This window comes from Leptidea sinapis, chromosome 4 (assembly GCF_905404315.1).
Source record: "Leptidea sinapis chromosome 4, ilLepSina1.1, whole genome shotgun sequence".
NCBI classification, from domain to species: Eukaryota; Metazoa; Arthropoda; class Insecta; order Lepidoptera; family Pieridae; genus Leptidea; species Leptidea sinapis.
The window spans coordinates 4,717,490-4,737,711 of record NC_066268.1 but is presented as its reverse complement, the minus strand read 5'-3'; the positions used below and the strand labels follow the sequence as shown (position 1 = coordinate 4,737,711).

Below are 20,222 nucleotides of genomic sequence, written 5' to 3'. Positions count from 1 at the left end.
ATGCTCGCGTACAACACATCCGTACACTCCACGACGCATTATTCACCATTTGAGTTAATGTTTGGCTGTAAGCCATTCATCCCTAACTCAATTTATAATGACGCCCCAGGAGCTACATACCCAGACTATGTCCGCATGCTCCAAAATCGCCTCAAGCACTCACGTGATAAAGCGTTAGAGTTTATAAGGAGTTTAAAAGAGTCATCTAAAACCTACTACGACTCTCACACTCGTCCGGTCCAATATAAAAGTGGTCAATACGTCTACTTGAAAAATCACCTTAGACTCAGACGGGCACTCTCCCCGGTATGGAAGGGCCCTTACAAAATAGTTAAAGTAAACGGAAATAACACTCTCACATTACTCATCAACCGGCGTCATGTTACACACCATGTAGATCAAGTGAAACCGGCAAATGCCGAACTTGACCCGAAGTGTAAGGATGACATAGTTGCATTATTTAAAATTAATCATATACTCACTATTATAATTTGTTTTTGTTTCTTTTTATTAGATACGATATTCACCTTTACCTAATCATACCGTTAGGAATAAGAAACACAAGTTAGCCTGTAGGTTTATTAGAATAATGTTTTATGTTTAAAATAATTACTAGTATACACCCATTACATTAAGTATATATATATATATATATATTATAATTTACAGAATACCATGTCAGGCTCGAAACCAACAAGACTATTACATACAACAGATAGATTCAAGCCCCGGACTTTATTTCGACTATCTTGGTTACCTGAAAATCAACAACGGACAACTAAACGTCATAATGCCGTTTGACTTATCCCATTTCAACTCACATATTGAAAACATAAACTCAGCCTCAGGGCTGAGGCTATGGTCAGCCATAGCTCAAGATTTATGTAAAAAGACTGGACAGGCTCAAGTTGAAATAAGCTGTCATAATATGATAATGCCTTTGGTTGCGCGATATTCAGATATGTATAAGGAATTTTCGTCCATTTCACATTTATTAGAGAAAAGATCAAAACGAGCTTTGATAGGTGGAGCAGGAACAATAATTAAACAAATAGTCGGAAACTTAGATGAAACCGACGGTCTCCGGTTTAATGATGCCATTACTTCTCTACATGAAAATCAAATTAAATTGGCTTCACTGATGAAAAACAATATTTTATTAACTACATCAACAATCTCATCATATAATGATACAGTAAACAAAATAAGGGTCAATGAAATCAATTTAAATAAGGCTATCGACAAACTCTCAATAAAACTAGCAAACGTCACTAATGCAACAAATCAAATGTTGTTACATTTTAATATGTATCAAATTCTTAATAATTTAGAAACCTCAATCTTAACATTGTCATTCCAACTGGAAGATTTAACAAATGCAGTTCTGTTTGGCAACCAAAATATTCTGCATCCATCAGTAATTACCCCGCAACAATTATTTAAAGAGCTCGTCGATAACCATCAATATTTGCCTAGCGATCTGAAATTACCTGTAAAATTAGATATAAGTTCCATTAATGTTATTGTAAATGTATCTAGGCTAATTTATCACTATACTAACAATAAGATATTTTTTATATTACAGATACCTTTAGTCTCTATCACTGAATATGTTTTATTTCACAGTGTTGCTCTACCAACGCCACATAATTTAGATAACCCCAATACTTTTAGTCTCATATTACCCAGCTCTAAATACATAGCAATGACAAAAGACAAAACACATTATTGTACCTTAAATAATCTAGATTTTTGTAAGAATATTGTCCCTGGAAACTTTATTTGTGATATAACAAACATTTACTCATCAGGAATGAAACCCATTTGTGAAAGTGAATTTATGACGAAAGTGATAAACATACACCCAAAAATTGTGAATACCAATTTATTTACAGTCATTTAGATATTTGGAAATCCATAGAGAACAACAAATGGTTATTCATACAATCAGCATCGAACAAAGTTTCCATAGATTGTCGAAACTCAAAAATTTTCGAATTTGACATTTTAGGTACCGGCATACTCACGCTACCCAGTAATTGTATTGGATATTGTAAAAGTACCACTTTAATTCCTAAGTATAACTCGTTAAATGTTTCTGTACCCATTGGTTATCCAAGTTTTTATTTGTTAAGTGATAACTGTTGTAACATAACTAAATTTAATCAACTCAGTGATAATGTATCCCCTATTGAACTACAGAACATAGATTTAGATGATTTTAAATTAAATAAACACATTTTCTTAAACCAACTTCAGAACATAGACAAAATTATAGAAAGTCCACACATTATTAAATACGGGATACATTATTCTGTTCTAACTATATTCATTTGTGTAATAATATTATTTAATGTTTCGTATAAATTTTATAAATGTGTAAGACCTGGCAGCAGACCTAAAGTAACGATACCAAAAGTAATATTTAAAACAAAATCAGAAGATATCGAAAGTAATAATTCCGGACTTCACGAAATTCCATCACCTTCTATTAGAACGAAAATTTAAGATGATGTAACTTCGGATTCTCCCCGAAGTTCCTTCTAAGGGGGAGGTGTTATACCCCAGTTATGTAGGTATTAATGCTGACTTAATTGCTATTCCATCTCAACCAGCATTATTGAATCAGTTATATAAGCCCTAGCTGCGCGCGGGCAGCCAGTTCGTGCTCGCTTCTCATAAGTTACGGTTCTGCCCAAGGGTCTCTAAAACTATTATTGTATAATCAAGTCTTCATATTCCTTATAATATATTATATTTCTCTGTGTTAAATAAATGTTTTTTTTAAAAAGCGAACTCAAAAGAGACCCATAACAGCTCGGCCTTGCTGTGAGGTTGTGTAACGCGGAGCATATGACTGATCACGTGAGTATATCTGCGGTCTTCGAGAGAACGTAACGATGCTTGTACTTCGATGAGTTGACTACTGGTGATCTGCATGATTCTATGACTTGATGTACAGCATTACGAAATGGTTCTTATAAGAGCTAATATTACGGTATATAAAATAAAATTTTCTTTTCAGAACGAATCTTTCGGCATACGCTTATTACAGTTAATATGCACGATTTATATTTCTACGATCTATAATGCTACGAAGGTATTACGTTACAAGTTAGATATTAGACATTTGCATTAATTGATATTATTGGTTGTAGGTACAGCTACAAAAGAATAGTTTCAAATGAATAACAAATTAGAATTTTTACATTGTTGGTAGATTAACTACAGTTGTTACTAATTAACTACAACTATCTATCACATTATTTTAAATTTTAAGATATAATTTTATGATAAATGTTAAGTTTTGTCGTGAATTAAATTTCTGAAACTAACCATAATATTTGACATTTGACAACCAATATGTCGATCCATCCTCTATGTCGATCGATACCTTAGAAAAAGTGTGCTTGTATTTTTGTGAGTGACGATTACCGGTACATGCGCGAAAACTTTCTTTACTTCGGTTATCCTTTGTGATAGTGACATTTCAAGTTGTGTGTTCTTTTTTTACACTCAACTGTATGTATGTTTGTTTGTAACCGACTCATTTGGGCGCGATTTTGACCCACTTTAAGCAGCCAGATTTCGTTCAAAAAATTATTTTTATTTCCAATATTTGTTTTGTATGGACATATTTTCTATGTGAGAATTTATTGACGCACGATTTGACAATTCTGCTGTGAGACAATTTCATTACAACAATAGGGTGCATATTTTACGAAATAATTCTTCATGTTAAGATAATATATTACTCACAAATTCATAAAAAACATGTTATTTATTATATACAGAACAACGTCTGTCGGGTCAGCTAGTACAGTAATAAAATAGTACTTTAACGTCAAACAAGAGCGTCCGAATTAACGTACTCACCAATACACATATCTACACATGATTTACGCGTATACGATAATTATGTAAATAACACGTTGTAGCTAGGTAGGGACTTGGCTAAAGATCCTACTTCCTGAATTTGCGCCTTATAAAGTTGCAGGCGATGGCTTTTAGTGAAGTACTGTCTCGCCTTACTGAGTACACCAAGCTTTTTTGAGGCCAGTTTGACCTTCTCTTCCAAGTGACCACGGAACTGAACGTCGCTCGATATATCGACGCCAAGTATGCCAATACAGGCTGTGGCAGTTAGAGGAGTGATCCCGAATCGAGGGGATACGACAAAGGGAGACTTTTTAGTGGTGAACGCACAAACTTGTGTCTTCTTGGGGTTGAATTGGACTAAATTTTATCAGCCCCATTCCGAGACTTTGCATAGCAGACATAAGTTTGTTCCGGGACATATTGGCACGGCCGGTGTAAGAAGCATATCCTGTGCTGTCGTCCGCATAGCAATGAATATTGCTGATTTGCAGCATATCATTGATATGCAGAAGAAACAGCGTAGGGGATAGCACGCAGCCTTGCGGGACACCAGCGTTAAATGGGTTATAAGTCGGAGTATGCACCGTAGATAACAACCTTGATGCTCCGATCAGCCAAAAAGCTTGTGCCCCATTTGCACAACTTCTCAGGAAGCCCATAGGATGGCAGTTTCGCTATAAGCGCTTTATGCCATACCCGATCGAAGGCCTTCGCTATGTCCAAACTCACCGCCAAGGCCTCTCCCTTCGAATCAACCGCTTGCGCCCATGTATGGGTGAGGTATGCAAGAAGATCACCAGCTGAGCGACCCTGACGGAAACCGTACTGGCAGTCGCTGATCAGCTGGTGCCCCTCTAGGTATCCCAAGAGCTGGCGGTTGATGATCGACTCCATTACTTTGGAGAAAATGGAGGTTATGGCGATGGGGCGGTAGTTGGACGGATCTGAGCGTACACCTTTTTTAGGGATCGGGTGCACTGAAGGCGCCTTCCATAATTTCGTGACTACGCCTGATGAGTAGGAGAGCCGGAAAAGACGGGTAAGGACCGGCGCCAGTTCCGGAGCACATTTCCGCAGCACTATCGGGGGAATGCCATAGGGCCCGCTCGATTTATGAATGTCCAAGGTGAAAAGCGCCTTTAGCACGGCGCCATGCCGGATTTTTACCTCCGGCATGTGTGACTCGCACTGCGGAATAAGCGGTGGTGGTGCACCTTGGTCATCCAGAGTCGAGTTGGACGCGAAGAGGGAGCCCAGGAGATCAGCTTTCTCTTTCGCGTCATGGGCCAGCGAATCATCATCCCTGTGCAGTGGCGGAATGGCTGGCTGGCAGAAGTTTCCTTGGACCACCTTGGCGAGCGACCAGAACGCACGAGTTCCCGAGGGAAGGCGTGCAAGTCTCTCGCCAATTCTGCCAATGTGCTTCGACTTCGCGTCAGCAATAACTCTTTTGAAGGACCCGGAGGCATGATTGAAGTGTCTTTTAAGTTCGCTGGAATTCACATCCTTAGATACCACCGCATTGACCCAAGCCTGATAGCACTCCTGCTTTCGGCGAGAGGCCATTTTGCAGGAGCGGTCAAACCATGGTTGGGACCTGCCACCGTTGGGCACAGAGGGGGATGGAATTAAGAGTTCCATACCTTGCAGTATATTGAGTTTAAAGACCAATTTATATTACAATTTTAATTAGTATATTTAGTTATTTTAAACATACACAAAAGTATTAAATTGTATGCATTTAACGATTTAAAACGCTTCTTTTGCCCTTAATTCATTTCTGGTATTGAGTACTAGCTTATTGAGTTCCTTAATAATATTGTCAAAAATAAGATTAATTAAAATATCTTGTAGTTACGCTGTCCGTACTAAACATGTTGTAAAACACATAAATTACTACCCGAGGCGAATAAATAACAAAAGTGGGATTAAACAAGAATAAAATAATAAATTATTGATTATTCTTATTTTCGAGACGAAATAGGAATAAATACAAGGTCGAAAAAATATTTTCTTGTGTTCGATGAAACTTTGCTGGGCGAACGAGGAACAAATCATCTTTACACCCTAAAGTTATTGTTATTAGATATTTGATAAGTTTTTGTCTAAATAAAATATTTTTAAAGGATTACAACGGGTGTAATTGTACATTTTAATATTTTTCTTGTCTTTGTTACATTTGGACTTTTCATCTTGAAATAGTTTTTATGAAAATAAGGGAAGAGACGAGCAGGACGTTCAGTTGATGGTAATTGATACACTCTGCACATTACAATACAGTGCCACTCAGGATTCTTTAAAAAACCCGAAAATTCTGAGCGGCACTACAACTGCGCTCGTCACCTTGAGACATAAGATGTTAAGTCTCATTTGCCTAGTAATTTCACTAGATACGGCGCCCTTCAGACCGAAACACAGTAATGCTTACATATTACTGCTTCACGGGTGAAATAGGCGCCGTTGTGGTACCCATAGTCTAGCCGGAATCCTAAGCAAAGGAGCCTCCCACTGGTATATATTTCTAATAGATGACAATGATATCGGTAGAGTACAAATAAAATATAGTAAAAATATAACTTTTAAACTTTTGCAAATAAATAAATCTCAAACAAAAATACGAATATTTATTTAATTTTTTATTGGGCACCATAAAATTACAACAAGTAGCGTGACCTCTCCGTCCGACAGTCTGATTTACACTGTCGCCCGTTACGCACGGACCCGCCCATGCGAATTTATGTAGAAAACAAGGAATAGCTATTTTTAACCAAATAAGTGATTATTTTGAGTCGCCAATCAAAAAAGTTATGCGAAAGAAAAATACTGAAATTCAATGTCGTTAAGAAGTAGTTACAGAAATTTAAACAAAAAAGGCTTCACTTTGAGATTTTTTTTTTCATTTATTAATAACATTATAAGAATTATTTCAAACGTCCAAACTAAAATTGAATGTCCAATTAATAACATATATTTTTTTGTACATTTATATTCCCTCAATAAAGAACAGTTATACATAGAAAACCTCTTGTTGGCACATAGAGATTCCACCGGTTTTATCAATTCACCGCTTAACAAAACAAAGGAGACGGATACCCTTTCATACATTATTGGGCCAAGATGTAAAAGGGTGAAATTGGTGTTAATAAATAGCTTATAAATTTAAAAAGCACCACTGAGAATTTGAGGATTTTTGGCAATTTGAAAGCAGAGTTATAGGAGGTTTTGTAAAATTGAGGTTATGCAATATATGGGCAACAATCTATATTAAAACAGGTGATTTTTGAAATGCGATTGTTTTTTTGTAGTACGATAATGATCGTACAAGTTTAGCAATATCAGAAGTCAAATAGAAATGAGGAAAATATAAATAAAACAACGGGAAACACTCAAATGACAAATCGCGTAGGTACGCACAAACGATACAACAAACGAGTGATTGACAATTGACATTCTAGACAATTCTGTAGCTGTCACTGTTAGCACAGATAAAAATACAGAACGATATTCAGAATCGTCCTTTTCTTCGATCGATTTATTTGTATGTAATACATTATGTTAATTATAATGTATTTTTTGGTACTTTGATTCTGGTGCAAGTGGTTTTGTGTTGAATTGTATTAACTCATTCACATTAATTGATTATATCTAGTAATCGATATCCCATTTTAATCGTGTATTTTATGACAATGAAACCTTAATTTTAATATTTCTCGTTTTCTAGATTGTGAATCAGGGTAATTTTCTATATTTTGAAATAGAAACATATGACTTTTTTTTAAAACCATATCCCAACTAGGCCAAAATGTAATACCATTTTGGCCTAGAAATCCCCGTCTCCTTTACATTTTTAACATTTGATACGGTAAATTTTATATAGGTTTTTTTTGCTATTTAACATTAGGTTATTAAAGCTGAATATCGTGTACTAGATATCAGAGCAGCGTTTACTTCGTCTTACATAACTTGGTTTCTTCATGTAGGTCACGGAAATGACACTGTATGCTGCGCCCAGTGAGGAAGCTGAAGGTCCACTTGCATAAGCTCTCGGGAAGCGCAAAGGATGGAAGTTTTGAGAGGAGCGCCTTGTGCCATACACGATCAAAAGCCATATTATATAACCAGGCTAACGGCCAGGCCTTCCCCCTTGCTTTCAATAGCTGCCGCCCATCTATGTGTTAGGTATACCAGAAGATCACCTGCCGACCGACCATGCCGAAAGCCGTACTGCCGGTCGTTGATCAACTGGTGACCCTCTAGGTATACCAAGAACTGGCGGTAAATTATGCTCTCCATGATTTTGGAGAGCAGGCAGGTAATAGCTATAGGCCTGTAGTTTGCCGGATCCGAACTGTCTCCTTTTTTTTGGATCGGATGGAGAAGGGCTGACTTCCATGAGTTGATTCTGTCTGAACTGTACTTGAGGCATAGAGCTCTGACACCGCGGGATGGTCGGCGGTGTTTTTCCGTTGTCGTCAAGAGTCGAGTTGGAGGCAAAAAGAGCGCAAAGGAGATCAGCCTTCTCTTTTGCCGTATGGGCCAAGGTGTCATTTCTGATGTGCAACGGCGGCGGGGACGGCTGGTTGAAGTTACCAAGAGCAGCTTTCGACAACGACCAGAACTTGCGTGTTCCGGTCGGGTAACTGGAAAGCTGCTCGCCGATTTTGACGACGTGCTTCGATTTCGCACGGGCGATTTGCCGTTTAAGAAATCTGGAGGCACGGTGATATTTCCTCTTAAGAATTTTGCAGTTCGGATCCTTTGTGCACAGCGCCGCAACCCAATTTCGATACTCCTGTTTTTTGCAGTCAGATGCTGCTTTAACTGACGCATCGAACCAGGGCTGTGATCTGCCACCGATCGGTACTTGGTATAAAAATATCCATACCTTATAGTATTGTTGCGTAGCAACCCTTCGAAGTATATGACGAGAGTTGTCAAACTTCAAGACATTGTTAATTTCAACAGCTCCGTCAGCAATACTCGTAGCTCAGCGGAAAAGTGTTTACTTTAGACGCTGTAGACCCGGGTTCGATACACGTACCAGTGTATGGATTTTTGGGGTTTTGTAAAGTTAAAGGAAATTTCTAGTAAGTTCAGGATCAAATCGAACAGAAAAAAAGGGATGGAAAATGTGTAAGCAGGATAAAAATAGTTAAAAGAATTTTCCAGTACAATTTAAATTTAAAGATGGAATGGGAGAATCATTTTGAAAATAGAACGGATACCGGGGTATATAAGCCGTACTAAGCGTGGCCTATGGCAGTTCTAGTTCTGACTCGAAAGTGTAAAGAAGAAGAAGAAGAAGAAAAGAAGAAGTAGTGAAAAGTGGAAGTGTTCCGAGAAGAAGAAGATAGAAGAGACTTAGTGTTCGGTGCGGTGTGACGCGTGGAAGGTACCGCCGCCCACAAGAGGAACAGCGGCAGACCGGCGAAGTGCAAGTTCAGATAAAGCGAATGCAAATAAACACGTTCCTATAAGCGGAGTATTATTTCCAATCCCTGACCAACTCCCGTGTCGCGCGCCGACAGGAGGAGCAAGCACGCCGACAGGAGGAGCAAGCGCGCCGACAGGTGGAGCAGCTGCGGGGCTTGCAAGAGGAACAAGCGCGCCGACAGGAGGAGCAAGCGCGCCGACAAGAGGAGCAATTGCGCGGCTTGAAAGAGGAGCAAGCGCGCCAACAGGAGGAACAAGCACGCCGACAGGACGAGCAGCTGCGAGGCCTGCATGAAAGCCTCTCCAAAGACATTTTATCCGTTGTGCAGAAAAACTCCACCCGTATTGACGCTGTGGAAAAAGAGATCGCCCGGATTGACAGTGTGGAAAAGAAGATGGACAAAGTTGAAGAGAACTTTCAACGGAAGATGGGAGAGATGGAAGTTACCATTAATCAGCTCAGTGGGAGGGTCGCGTGTCCTTCAGCCAACAGAGGAGTTTCCTGCGGAACCACATCGAGCAGAAATTTAAAAGTACCTCCCTACGACGGCAAGTCTTCCTGGGCTGCCTTTAAGCTACAATTGGAGACGGTCAGAAGAGCCTGCGGTTGGAGTGACCAAGAAGCGCACTCTGCCCTCACACTAGCGCTCCGTGACGAAGCACTCTCCGTATTGGAAGCACTCGGCGCTGGGAAGGAGGAAGTGACCTACACAGACCTTATTGACGCGTTGGAGGCACGCTATGGTGATAAACACCTCGAACATGTGTACCGGGCGCAACTTAAGGACCGCAGTCAAAGGGCCAGCGAAACTCTACAGCAGTGGTCCGTGGAAGCCGAGAAACTAGTGCGTAAAGCATATCAGTCGTCGCCAGCTGCAATAGAAGAAATGTTGCTCCAAGTTTTCATTGATGGTATACGGGACGCCGAAGCTTGAGCAGCCGTACGATTGAGTCATCATACCAGCTTGAAGAAAGCGGTGGCACATGCGTTGGAAGTGGAAGCGGTTCGCCACGATTCTCGGGCGTTGAGACTCCGCAAGATTGTACCAGCAGATTCCAGCCGAAGGCAAGCATATAACCCAGTATGCTATGGTTGTGGGGAGCGAGGACACATTAGGAGCACTTGCCCCAGGCGTGAGAGCATAACGCAAGGTAGGAAGGATGCGGCGGTCTCAACATCACCGCTGGAGCAGCAGGAAAACTAGAAAAGGCCAGGGCAGTGGGGTGGGCGCTGGCCGGTAGAAGCAAAGCCCCAAGGATTTTCGTTAAGCAGACATGTGACGGAAACACTTTAGTTATAGAAGGAATGATAAATGGAAAATCTTGCCGTTTCACTTCGGATACGGGAGCCTCACGTACAGTCGTTAGCCAAAGAAGACTAGAGAGCATCGAAAGACGACATATGCGAGAAAATGTAAACTTAACACTCACAACAGCTACCGGCCAGCGCATACCAGTCCAGGGAGAGAAGATCGTGGCCATGAAAATCGGGGATACGTTGTATTGGCAAAAAGTGGTAATCGCGGATATCACAGATGACTGCATCATTGGGTAGGATTTTCTTCGAAATCATCAGTATACCATTGACATGAAACATGGTGTGTTGAAGCATGGAGGTGAAGAAATTCCAATAAAAGGCGGAACTGTTGGGAAAGTGTTGTGCTTAAGAGACACTACTTTTAATCCGAGATCGCATTTCCTAGTCCCAGTATTCCTGCCAAGGGATGACAGAGGAAGACCTTGTAAATGCGCTATAATAGAAAGAGAGACATCGGACACGACATGGATCCCAGCCAGGACTGTTGTGGGTAACTCCCAGATTGCGATGGTTCCCGTGTTTAATCCTCATGAGGACAAGCAAATCATTAGGAAGGGAACAGTGACCAATCACTGTTCTCCAAAGCTTGTGAGGATATAGCTTGGTTAAGAAAGTGTGAAGAAGGGAGGAAGACCGTAGCTGCAAACCAGGATGTTAACATACAGAAACTTCTAGATGGCTGTAAGGACAATCTTACCAATATTGCTACAGTTAATAAAAGCGAGAAATTTCCTGCTACGCTACGCCGGGATGTTCTCGAAGAACGACGGGGACATCGGAAGAACTGGTTTGGTGAAACACAAGATCGACACAGGAGACACTGTTCCGATACGGCAAAGACTAAGACGTATTCCGTTTGCACGCGAACAAGAAGTGGAAGACATGATTCGGTATATGAAAGAAAATGGTGTGATAGAACCGTCGTCGAGTCCATGGTGTTCTCCAGTGGTTCTGGTGAAGAAGAAGGATGGATCAACTAGATTTTGTGTGGACTATCGGCGTCTGAATGATTTTACTAAGAAGGACAGTTATCCATTGCCAAGAATCGATGACACCTTAGATTCACTTTGTGGCATGATGTGGTTCTCTACTCTGGATTTGAAAAGTGGCTACTGGCAAGTTGATCTGGACCCTAAAGACAAGGAGAAGAAGGCTTTTTCAACCGGAAAAGGATTATGGCAGTTCAAAACAATGCCCTTCACATTATGCAACGCCCCAGCTACTTTTGAAAGGTTGATGGAGTATGTGCTGGCAGGTATGTTGGGAGAAACCTGCCTTGTCTACTTGGATGACATAATCATTATGGGACGAAGTTTTGAAGATCATCTTAAGAAGCTCCAAAAAGTCTTCGCAAAACTGCAGGGTGCCAACTTGAAGTTGAGTCCAAAGAAATGTTCCTTCTTTCAACGTCAGGTGAATTACTTGGGGCACGTTATCTCGGAGCAAGGCGTTGCGACGGATCCTGCCAAGATAAGTGCTGTCAAGGACTGGCCGACGCCGACAGAAAAGACACATGTGAGAGCATTCCTTGGACTATGCTCTTATTATCGACGCTTTGTGAAAGGGTTTTCCGATGTTTCTAAGCCCTTACATCGACTGACTGAGGAGAAAAGAGCCTTTTCCTGGGATGAAGACTGCGAAAAAGCTTTCTTTGAGTTGAAGAAACGACTATGTGAATCACCTATCCTCGGATATCCTCACACGGATCTCCAACCAAAAATCTTCCCTCCAAGATTCATAGTAGATACTGATGCTAGCAATTCTGGAATTGGTGGAGTGTTGTCTCAGAAGAGGGGAGATCAAGAAGTTGTAATTGCATACTTTAGCAAATCTTTATCGAAGCCAGAGGGAAACTACTGTGTAACTCGTAGTTACTTGCCGTGGTGAAGATATTACAACATTTTAAAAAGTACTTGTTGGGTCGCAAATTCCTCGTAAGAACTGATCATGCCGCCTTGAAGTGGTTACTAGAATTCAAGAATCCGGAAGGACAAGTGGCCAGATGGATAAAGCAACTTCAAGAGTATGACTTTGAAATCGAACATCGAGGAGGAAAAACTCATGGAAATGCAGATGCTTTATCTAGAAGACCTTGTCCGACGGAATGCAAACATTGCATTCGTCAGGAGGAGAAAGAAAATCCAATAATCCGACTGATCAGAACAGATTCGATCGATGGGAACTGGAGCAACGATGCAATGAGGAGAGCTCAGGAAAGTGATAAGGATCTTCAAGCACTTTTACATTGGCTAGCAAGTGGATCACTTAAACCAAAATGGTCTGAAGTGGCTAGACACAGTACGGCTACCAAGAGTCTCTGGGCACAATGGAATAGTTTGGTGATGCATGACGGGTTGCTCTGCCGGAAATGGGAAACCCCGCAAGGAAAGGATTGCCATCTGCAACTGGTCGTTCCCAGGGAGAAGGTGAACGTGATCCTGAGAGCTTATCACGATGGTTCTTCAGGTGGACATTTGGGAATAAGAAGAACTTTCACAAAATTTACTGGTTGCATTGCCGTGATGATGTGGAAGACTGGTGCCGTAAATTCAAGAGTTGTGCAGCTGTCAAAGGACCTTAAACCCGGAGTAGAGGAGCTATGAAGTTGTATAATGTTGGGGCTCCGTGGGAGAGAGTAGCTCTGGATATAGCCGGACCGTTTCCAGTCACCAAAGCTGGAAGCCGTTACATAATGGTGGTGATGGATTATTTCACGCAGTGGGCGGAAGCATTTGCTCTACCCAATCAAGAAGCAGTTACCGTTGCGACGAAGCTGGTGAATGAAGTTTTCTGCAGATTCGGTGTGCCTTTGGAGTTGCACAGTGACCAAGGGTGGAACTTCGAGTCACAATTATTTCAAGAAGTTTGCAAGATCTTGGGAATCCATAAGACCAGAACTACGCCATATCATCCACAGTCGGACGGGATGGTGGAGAGGTTTAACCAATCATTGGAGCGACATCTGGCAAAAGTAGTGGACAGTCATCAGGATAACTGGGATGAGTACATTCCACTGTTTCTTATGTCGTATAGAAGCGCAATACACGAGACAACAACGGTGACTCCTGCGTACGCCAATTTTGGAAGGGAATTGAAATTGCCAGCTGATTTACTCTCAGGCTGTCCACCGGATACTCCGAAAAGTATAACAGAATATGTGGATGAGTTACGGAAAAAGATGGTTGACATCTACGAGGAAATTAGAACAACTGGGCTTAAGGCAAGTGAACGGATGAAGACCCGATACGATCGAAGAGCTAATATTCCTAGTTTTGAAGAGGGAACCCTGATTTGGTTACACAATCCTGTAAGGCGAAAGGGGAAGTCTCCAAAGCTCCAACCAAGTTGGGAGGGACCATACAAAGTAATCACAAGGATAAATGATGTGACTCTCAGGATCCAGCGTACCCCTCGAAGTCCCCCGAAAATCGTACATGTCGATCGGGTGGCTAAATACTACGGAAGCAACGATGATCGGGACGATCATGTCTTGGGAGGGGGCAGTGTTGCGTAGCAACCCTTCGAAGTATATGACGAGAGTTGTCAAACTTCAAGACATTGTTAATTTCAACAGCTCCGTCAGCAATACTCGTAGCTCAGCGGAAAAGTGTTTACTTTAGACGCTGTAGACCCGGGTTCGATACACCTACCAGTGTATGGATTTTTTTGGGTTTTGTAAAGTTAAAGGAAATTTCTAGTAAGTTCAGGATCAAATCGAACAGAAAAAAAGGGATGGAAAATGTGTAAGCAGGATAAAAATAGTTAAAAGAATTTTCTAGAACAATTTAAATTTAAAGATGGAATGGGAGAATCATTTTGAAAATAGAACGGATCCCGGGGTATATAAGCCGTACTAAGCGTGGCCTACGGCAAATCTAGTTCTGATTCGAAAGTGTAAAGAAGAAGAAGAAGAAGAAGAAAAGAAGAAGTAGTGAAAAGTGGAAGTGTTCCAAGAAGAAGAAGATAGAAGAGACTTAGTGTTCGGTGCGGTGTGACGCGTGGAAGGTACCGCCGCCCACAAGAGGAACAGCGGCAGACCGGCGAAGTGCAAGTTCAGATAAAGCAAACGCAAATAAAGACTCGTTCCTATAAGCGGAGTATTATTTCCAATCCCTGACCCACTCCCGAGTCAGTATCACCTTCTACATCGGCTACTGCAACGGTGCAGGCACTAGGATCATCCGAAGGGAAACAAACCTTGCCCAGTTTTCCTCCCTAACGTACATACCCCGGCAAGAGGAAAAAAATTGTGCTCAATTTTGTACCCGGGGTACGTAAAATATGACGTATCGCTAGGTCGAGATATCTGCGTCTCCGTAAGGTAACACACGGCCGGCTGCGCCGTCTCAAGGTGGTGGTGGACGGCGCTTAAATTGGAGTGAATTTTCCTGATATTGCAAACGCCCACGTTGAGCGTGGAGCGGGGTGCCGTGCTGTTACTGCCTCATTTGTCCTCGGACATGCGGATTATGGAGTAGGTAATCGACACTAACCTATGCGAAACATAGCGGCACTAGGCCGCTACTTCACGCTGGTATTCTGTGCGAGTGTGGTAATTAACCCGGACGAGTCTGGCCCGATTGTGCTGACGTCATAAGACGGCAGCGTGACTCTCCCACTTCTAAAAGCCATTAGTCGCCTCTAACGCCTCGCTACATCTACTCGCTAATCGCCTCCCGACACCCATGGGCCTATGACTCCCCTATTCTTGTTACGCCTCGGGTAAAGTACAGGGCAGTTTTTCTTTACATTGTGGCTTTTGTGGAAAGGTCACATTTGAGCCAATGTCGGGTTGAGGTAGGCTACCAAGTAATGAGTAAAAGTACGGTGTTGTAGAGCATTCCAGTTTACACGGTTGCATGGTCAGTGTTTATATCACGTTTATATAATATAGTTTAATATTATATATATATATTATTTTATTGTTAATTCAATCACGAATAAAAATAACAACCACCATAAAATCAACTTAAAATACTACAATAATATGGCTGTCACTGTCATTACAGGCTGTCACCACTCACGCCTTACCTCAATTGTCAACTGATAAGACGTGATGATAAGTGATAACCCATATGTCTTAGGTTACGTAATTCAAAATATTATGTTTTGATTTTTGTGTTGTCGGTGACGCAATATAATATCTTAGATATTAGTTATGAGTGTACATGTCGGTGCATGTTTACGTCGTATGATAAGCTATATAAAACCTGAAAAACATTATTTTTTACAACACAATCGCCACAAACTTAAAGACGTTAGAAACTTTTCGGCGAGTGCAGTTGCAAATATGAAATTTGTCCAGTTTACGTACAAAAATAACAATCCCTCTGGAGTGCGCGTGGGATATTTGGAAGGAAATGAAGTTGTTGACATAAATAAGGTTGATTCTAGCCTCCCCACGACATTAATTGAGATTTTAAAAAAAGATGGAGATCTCGATCGAGTAAACAGGTTAGTACATACTTGCTTAACCCTAGTCACCTAACCTTTGTATGTACCCCTCTATGCCTAACCATTCGTCGATTCGACGAATATTTTAAGAAAATGGTTATTAACCGTGAATTATATATGTATATACATGTAAGTAATATATATGTGTGAGGTATACTGTTAATTGTAAAATAAAACATGTTTTATTAATTTTTATATTTAATATCTATCTTTCTTAACCGATTTGTAAGGCTCTTAGTCACATGAGATCATAATCAGTCTATTTTAAAAATAGCAAAAACAAGTAAGTTATATATCGCCTTTTCATAACTTGCAATGAAAAAAAAAACTAAAATTTTTCATTGCAAGTTACGCAAATGTCAACTTTATCTCCTCAGCAAATTGCGGTATTACAATTAGAACAGTAACTCTTGGTCTTACGCCTTTTTTTATAAGAACAAAGCCCACAAACTTTTCTTTCTCTTTATTTCTAGTGGTTTTGATGGTAGAAGATGAGTATTAGATGTAGATGGGGCTGCAGTTGAGGTTTCTACCTTGTTGGCATGGTTGCTGGGGCAAATCTTCAATATTTTAGTTTATGTGTGTTGGCATTGTACATATTTCCAATCTAATTTTCAGCCAGGGTTCTACAAGTTGTGAATGTAACTTCTTCATAATATCACGATGAGTCATAGTGGTTTATCCAACTCGAATAATATTCATTACCGCTGCTCTTCTTGACGTATGCCCTTTGCTTGTGGCCCAAACTTTACGGTTCTGGCTGCGGATGTTACTTTTCTATAATGTTAGCATGAAACCTCCACAGGTATTGACCTGTGGAAGTTACTTCTGAAACGGGCAAAGACTGTGGCTCTGACACGACCTGATCCAACTGACCAGCTGCAGAAGACTCTTCTCCTTCATAATCAGATGGGTCGTCTTGGAGGTCACTTTGTATATCATCATGTTCTAAATTATCTTCTACTTCTCTGTCAGTAATACTAATATCTTCCGAAATATCTTTTTCTAGCAACAAACGCGTCATTTCCTCATCAGATAGTACATGTCTTACAGTCATAGCAAAAGAACTGCAAAATAAATTCCACATATTTTAATCACAATATAACACAAACCCTAACCATTCGTCGAAACGACGAGTAAAATGGCCATATTTTGTTAAATAGAATACTTACCTGTTTAACACGTCTTTCCGACGGTAATCTGGGGCAAGAACTGAGTTGGTTTGAGGCAACAAGACTGTACACCCGCGCACTATAAAGAGACAGACATATTTGTATCTCGTATTCGTCGAAACGACGAAGGTTAGGCGTCTAGGGTTAATATACAGTATTCAAATTAAAGTTACAGATAAAAAAAGAGTGTGTGTACTTAGTGCGTTAGAAGTTATACTTCTTTGGCGTATGGAAAAATAAATAAAATTTTAACATATAGTTAAGATCAAAGATAGTATAAACACTCAGCATTTAGGGTTAATATAAACAAGTATAGATTTTTTTTTAATTTATACATAAAATTTGTTAATATACCAAAAATAAAACTAAACGAAAAAAAAATATTTTTTAGATATTATTATCTAATAATTTTTAATTAACGATGTAAATAAATTAAACACACCAACAATTAATCTCAAATCTATAAATGCACTCAAAACAGTTTATTCAAATCAGTTTTATCACTAATATTCAATATATATAGATATACTAATAAATGATTAGTAAATACTATCACTGTCATATATGAAATTGATTTAATAAAAACACCAAAATAATATTTATTTATTCACACTGTTTAATTGTACTGATACGAAACACATGTTCTAAATATAAAAATACTAGAATATACAACTTGAACATAGTTATTGATTTTCATGCTGCCTAGAACTAACTTCACAATGTAGAATTCAGGTGTTGGTGTGCACGCACATCCTAAAAATTCACTCTCATCATTTTTCTCCATCGCACCAAAAGAAGTATAACTTCAATAATTGAAGTAAAGCTACTAAACTCAGTCAACTAATAACAAAACTCTTTGACAGATTTTATCTTGCACAATGTAACTCTCAAGAAGCTTAAATATTAAATATATTACTGAAATATGAAAAAAATTTACTTGATACCACTGTAGTTTCATGAGTTATATTTCTTCAAATGTTGCATTGAAAATGGATCAATCCTTAATCCATTGATTTTATTGGAAGGATGAGGTCTATAGTATTGAGCTAATCATGAATATGGATTGATATAATCACAAATCCTGAATTCTTATTCTGTGAATAATGTGAAAGAATATTTAAGCATATAAACAAATCCTTTAATGTGCCATCTCATGGACTGCCCACTCTAACAATTTTCTCTTATAGATTAGACCTCTCGTCTCGTAATAAAAGAGGTCAAGGTAAAATAGAGGTTCATGTTCCTTTTCTTCTCACAGAGAATGCCATTTGTTTCCATAGTAGAGAAAGCCATTGGTTTTGAGAAAATAAATGCTTTTTAAGCTTTATATATATCCTTATTATTTTAACATATAATAAAATAATGTATTATAATTAAAACCAAAATAATTTCTAAATATTCATTTTGTATATTACAAGACTATTGAATATTTTACAAATCATACAATAAAGTTTTTATTATTTATGTTTAAAAGAGACATGAATTGTAAATTTTGAGACTAATACTACACTTTTGTTAGATTTGCTTATCTTTTCTATCTCCGTGTATCTCCGTTAGAGATGTTCTTCTCTCTCTCACACTTTGTTTGTGTGTACACTAGTATATTGTAAGTGTATGATGAGTCCTTCATATGTTGCTTACTGTAATTGTTAACTAATGATACTATTAAAAAACAGATTAAAAAGCAAAAAGCCACAGAGTGTTCCATTGGCGTCGGTGAACCTTAAAGCCCCAATAACTGGAATGGACAAGGTGCTATGTATAGGGCTCAACTATAAGGTATTGTTTTTATTTTTACTAAAAAAAATCATTGAGAGCAAAATTTAAAGAAATAAACATCTTGACTTTTGCCTCTCAATATATTCTTGATAATGTATATATCCACTTATATGTATATATTTTTTTTTTATGGAATAGGAGGACAAACAAGCGTACGGGTCACCTGGTGTTAAGTGATCACCGCCACCCACATTCTCTTGCAACACCAGAGGAATCACAGGAGCGTTGCCGGCCTTTAAGGTAGGTGTACGCGCTTTTTTTGAAGGTACCCATGTCGTATCGTCCGGAAACACCGCACAAGGAAGCTCATTCCACAGCTTAGTAGTACGAGGAAGAAAGCTCCTTGAAAACCGCACTGTGGAGGACCGCCACACATCCAGATGGTGGGGATGATATCCTAATTTGTGGCGTGTCGTGCGAAGGTGAAATTAGTATATATATACACATATAAGTGGATTTGCTAGAAACAGTCATAACCATAAAGTTAACACCAGGAACAGACATAAACTGATGATGCCTACTGCTCGGCTAACTCGAGTTAGTAAGTCTTTTATGGGGCTTTGTATATGCTTTCACAACAAGATCCCAGAAAATGTTCAAAACAAATGTATTACGAAATTCAAAGGAATTGTTAAAAAACGTTTGTGTTTTAAAGGTTACTATAACATAAATTACTTTCTTAATGATACCTCAGATTGAGAATGGAGTGACCACCCTCAGGCTATTAAATAATAATTTTTATTGTACTATTTTACATATTTCTATAAAAAAAATAAGCCCACTGAGTTTGTTCCGCCCTTTCTTCTCAGGTCTGAGGCATACCTTTTGGAATAGTGGTATCCTTTTTTGAATAAAAATATTTGAATTTAGAACAGTGTATGCTTTAGACCAAACAACAGAAGTTCAAAAAAAAAATTCTACCTGCAAACTTAATGAATAGAATATTTTTTAAAATATCTTGTACTATAAATAAATAACACTAACAATATAATACTCTAGGAAATAAGATAAAAAGGTGTTTTTTTTTTGTTAAAAGTGACAAATTTTAATACCACCTACTAAAAATTCGCAAACAAGCTAACATCGAAATAATTAACTTTTAACAGAAATAGATCATTTTGTTTAAGCTTCTAAGAATAAAGTTCAAATAACACAATGACTAATATTCGAACAGAAATCGGACAGAG

The 20,222-nt window shown here is 39.2% G+C and overlaps 1 protein-coding gene and 1 pseudogene across 1 annotated transcript in view; both read left to right on the top strand.

Moving 5' to 3' along the window:
• On the top strand, positions 1–7,617 carry LOC126980048 (uncharacterized; annotated as a pseudogene).
• Positions 7,618–15,698: 8,081 nt separating this feature from the next.
• Positions 15,699–20,222, top strand: part of LOC126979778 (fumarylacetoacetate hydrolase domain-containing protein 2) — a 31,968-nt gene continuing 27,444 nt past the window's right edge. The window contains exons 1-2 of the mRNA XM_050829310.1: positions 15,699–16,084; positions 18,933–19,035. Coding sequence (XP_050685267.1) covers positions 15,789–16,084; positions 18,933–19,035 — 399 coding nt within the window. The 5' untranslated portion in view covers positions 15,699–15,788. The remainder of the gene's footprint in view (positions 16,085–18,932; positions 19,036–20,222) is intronic.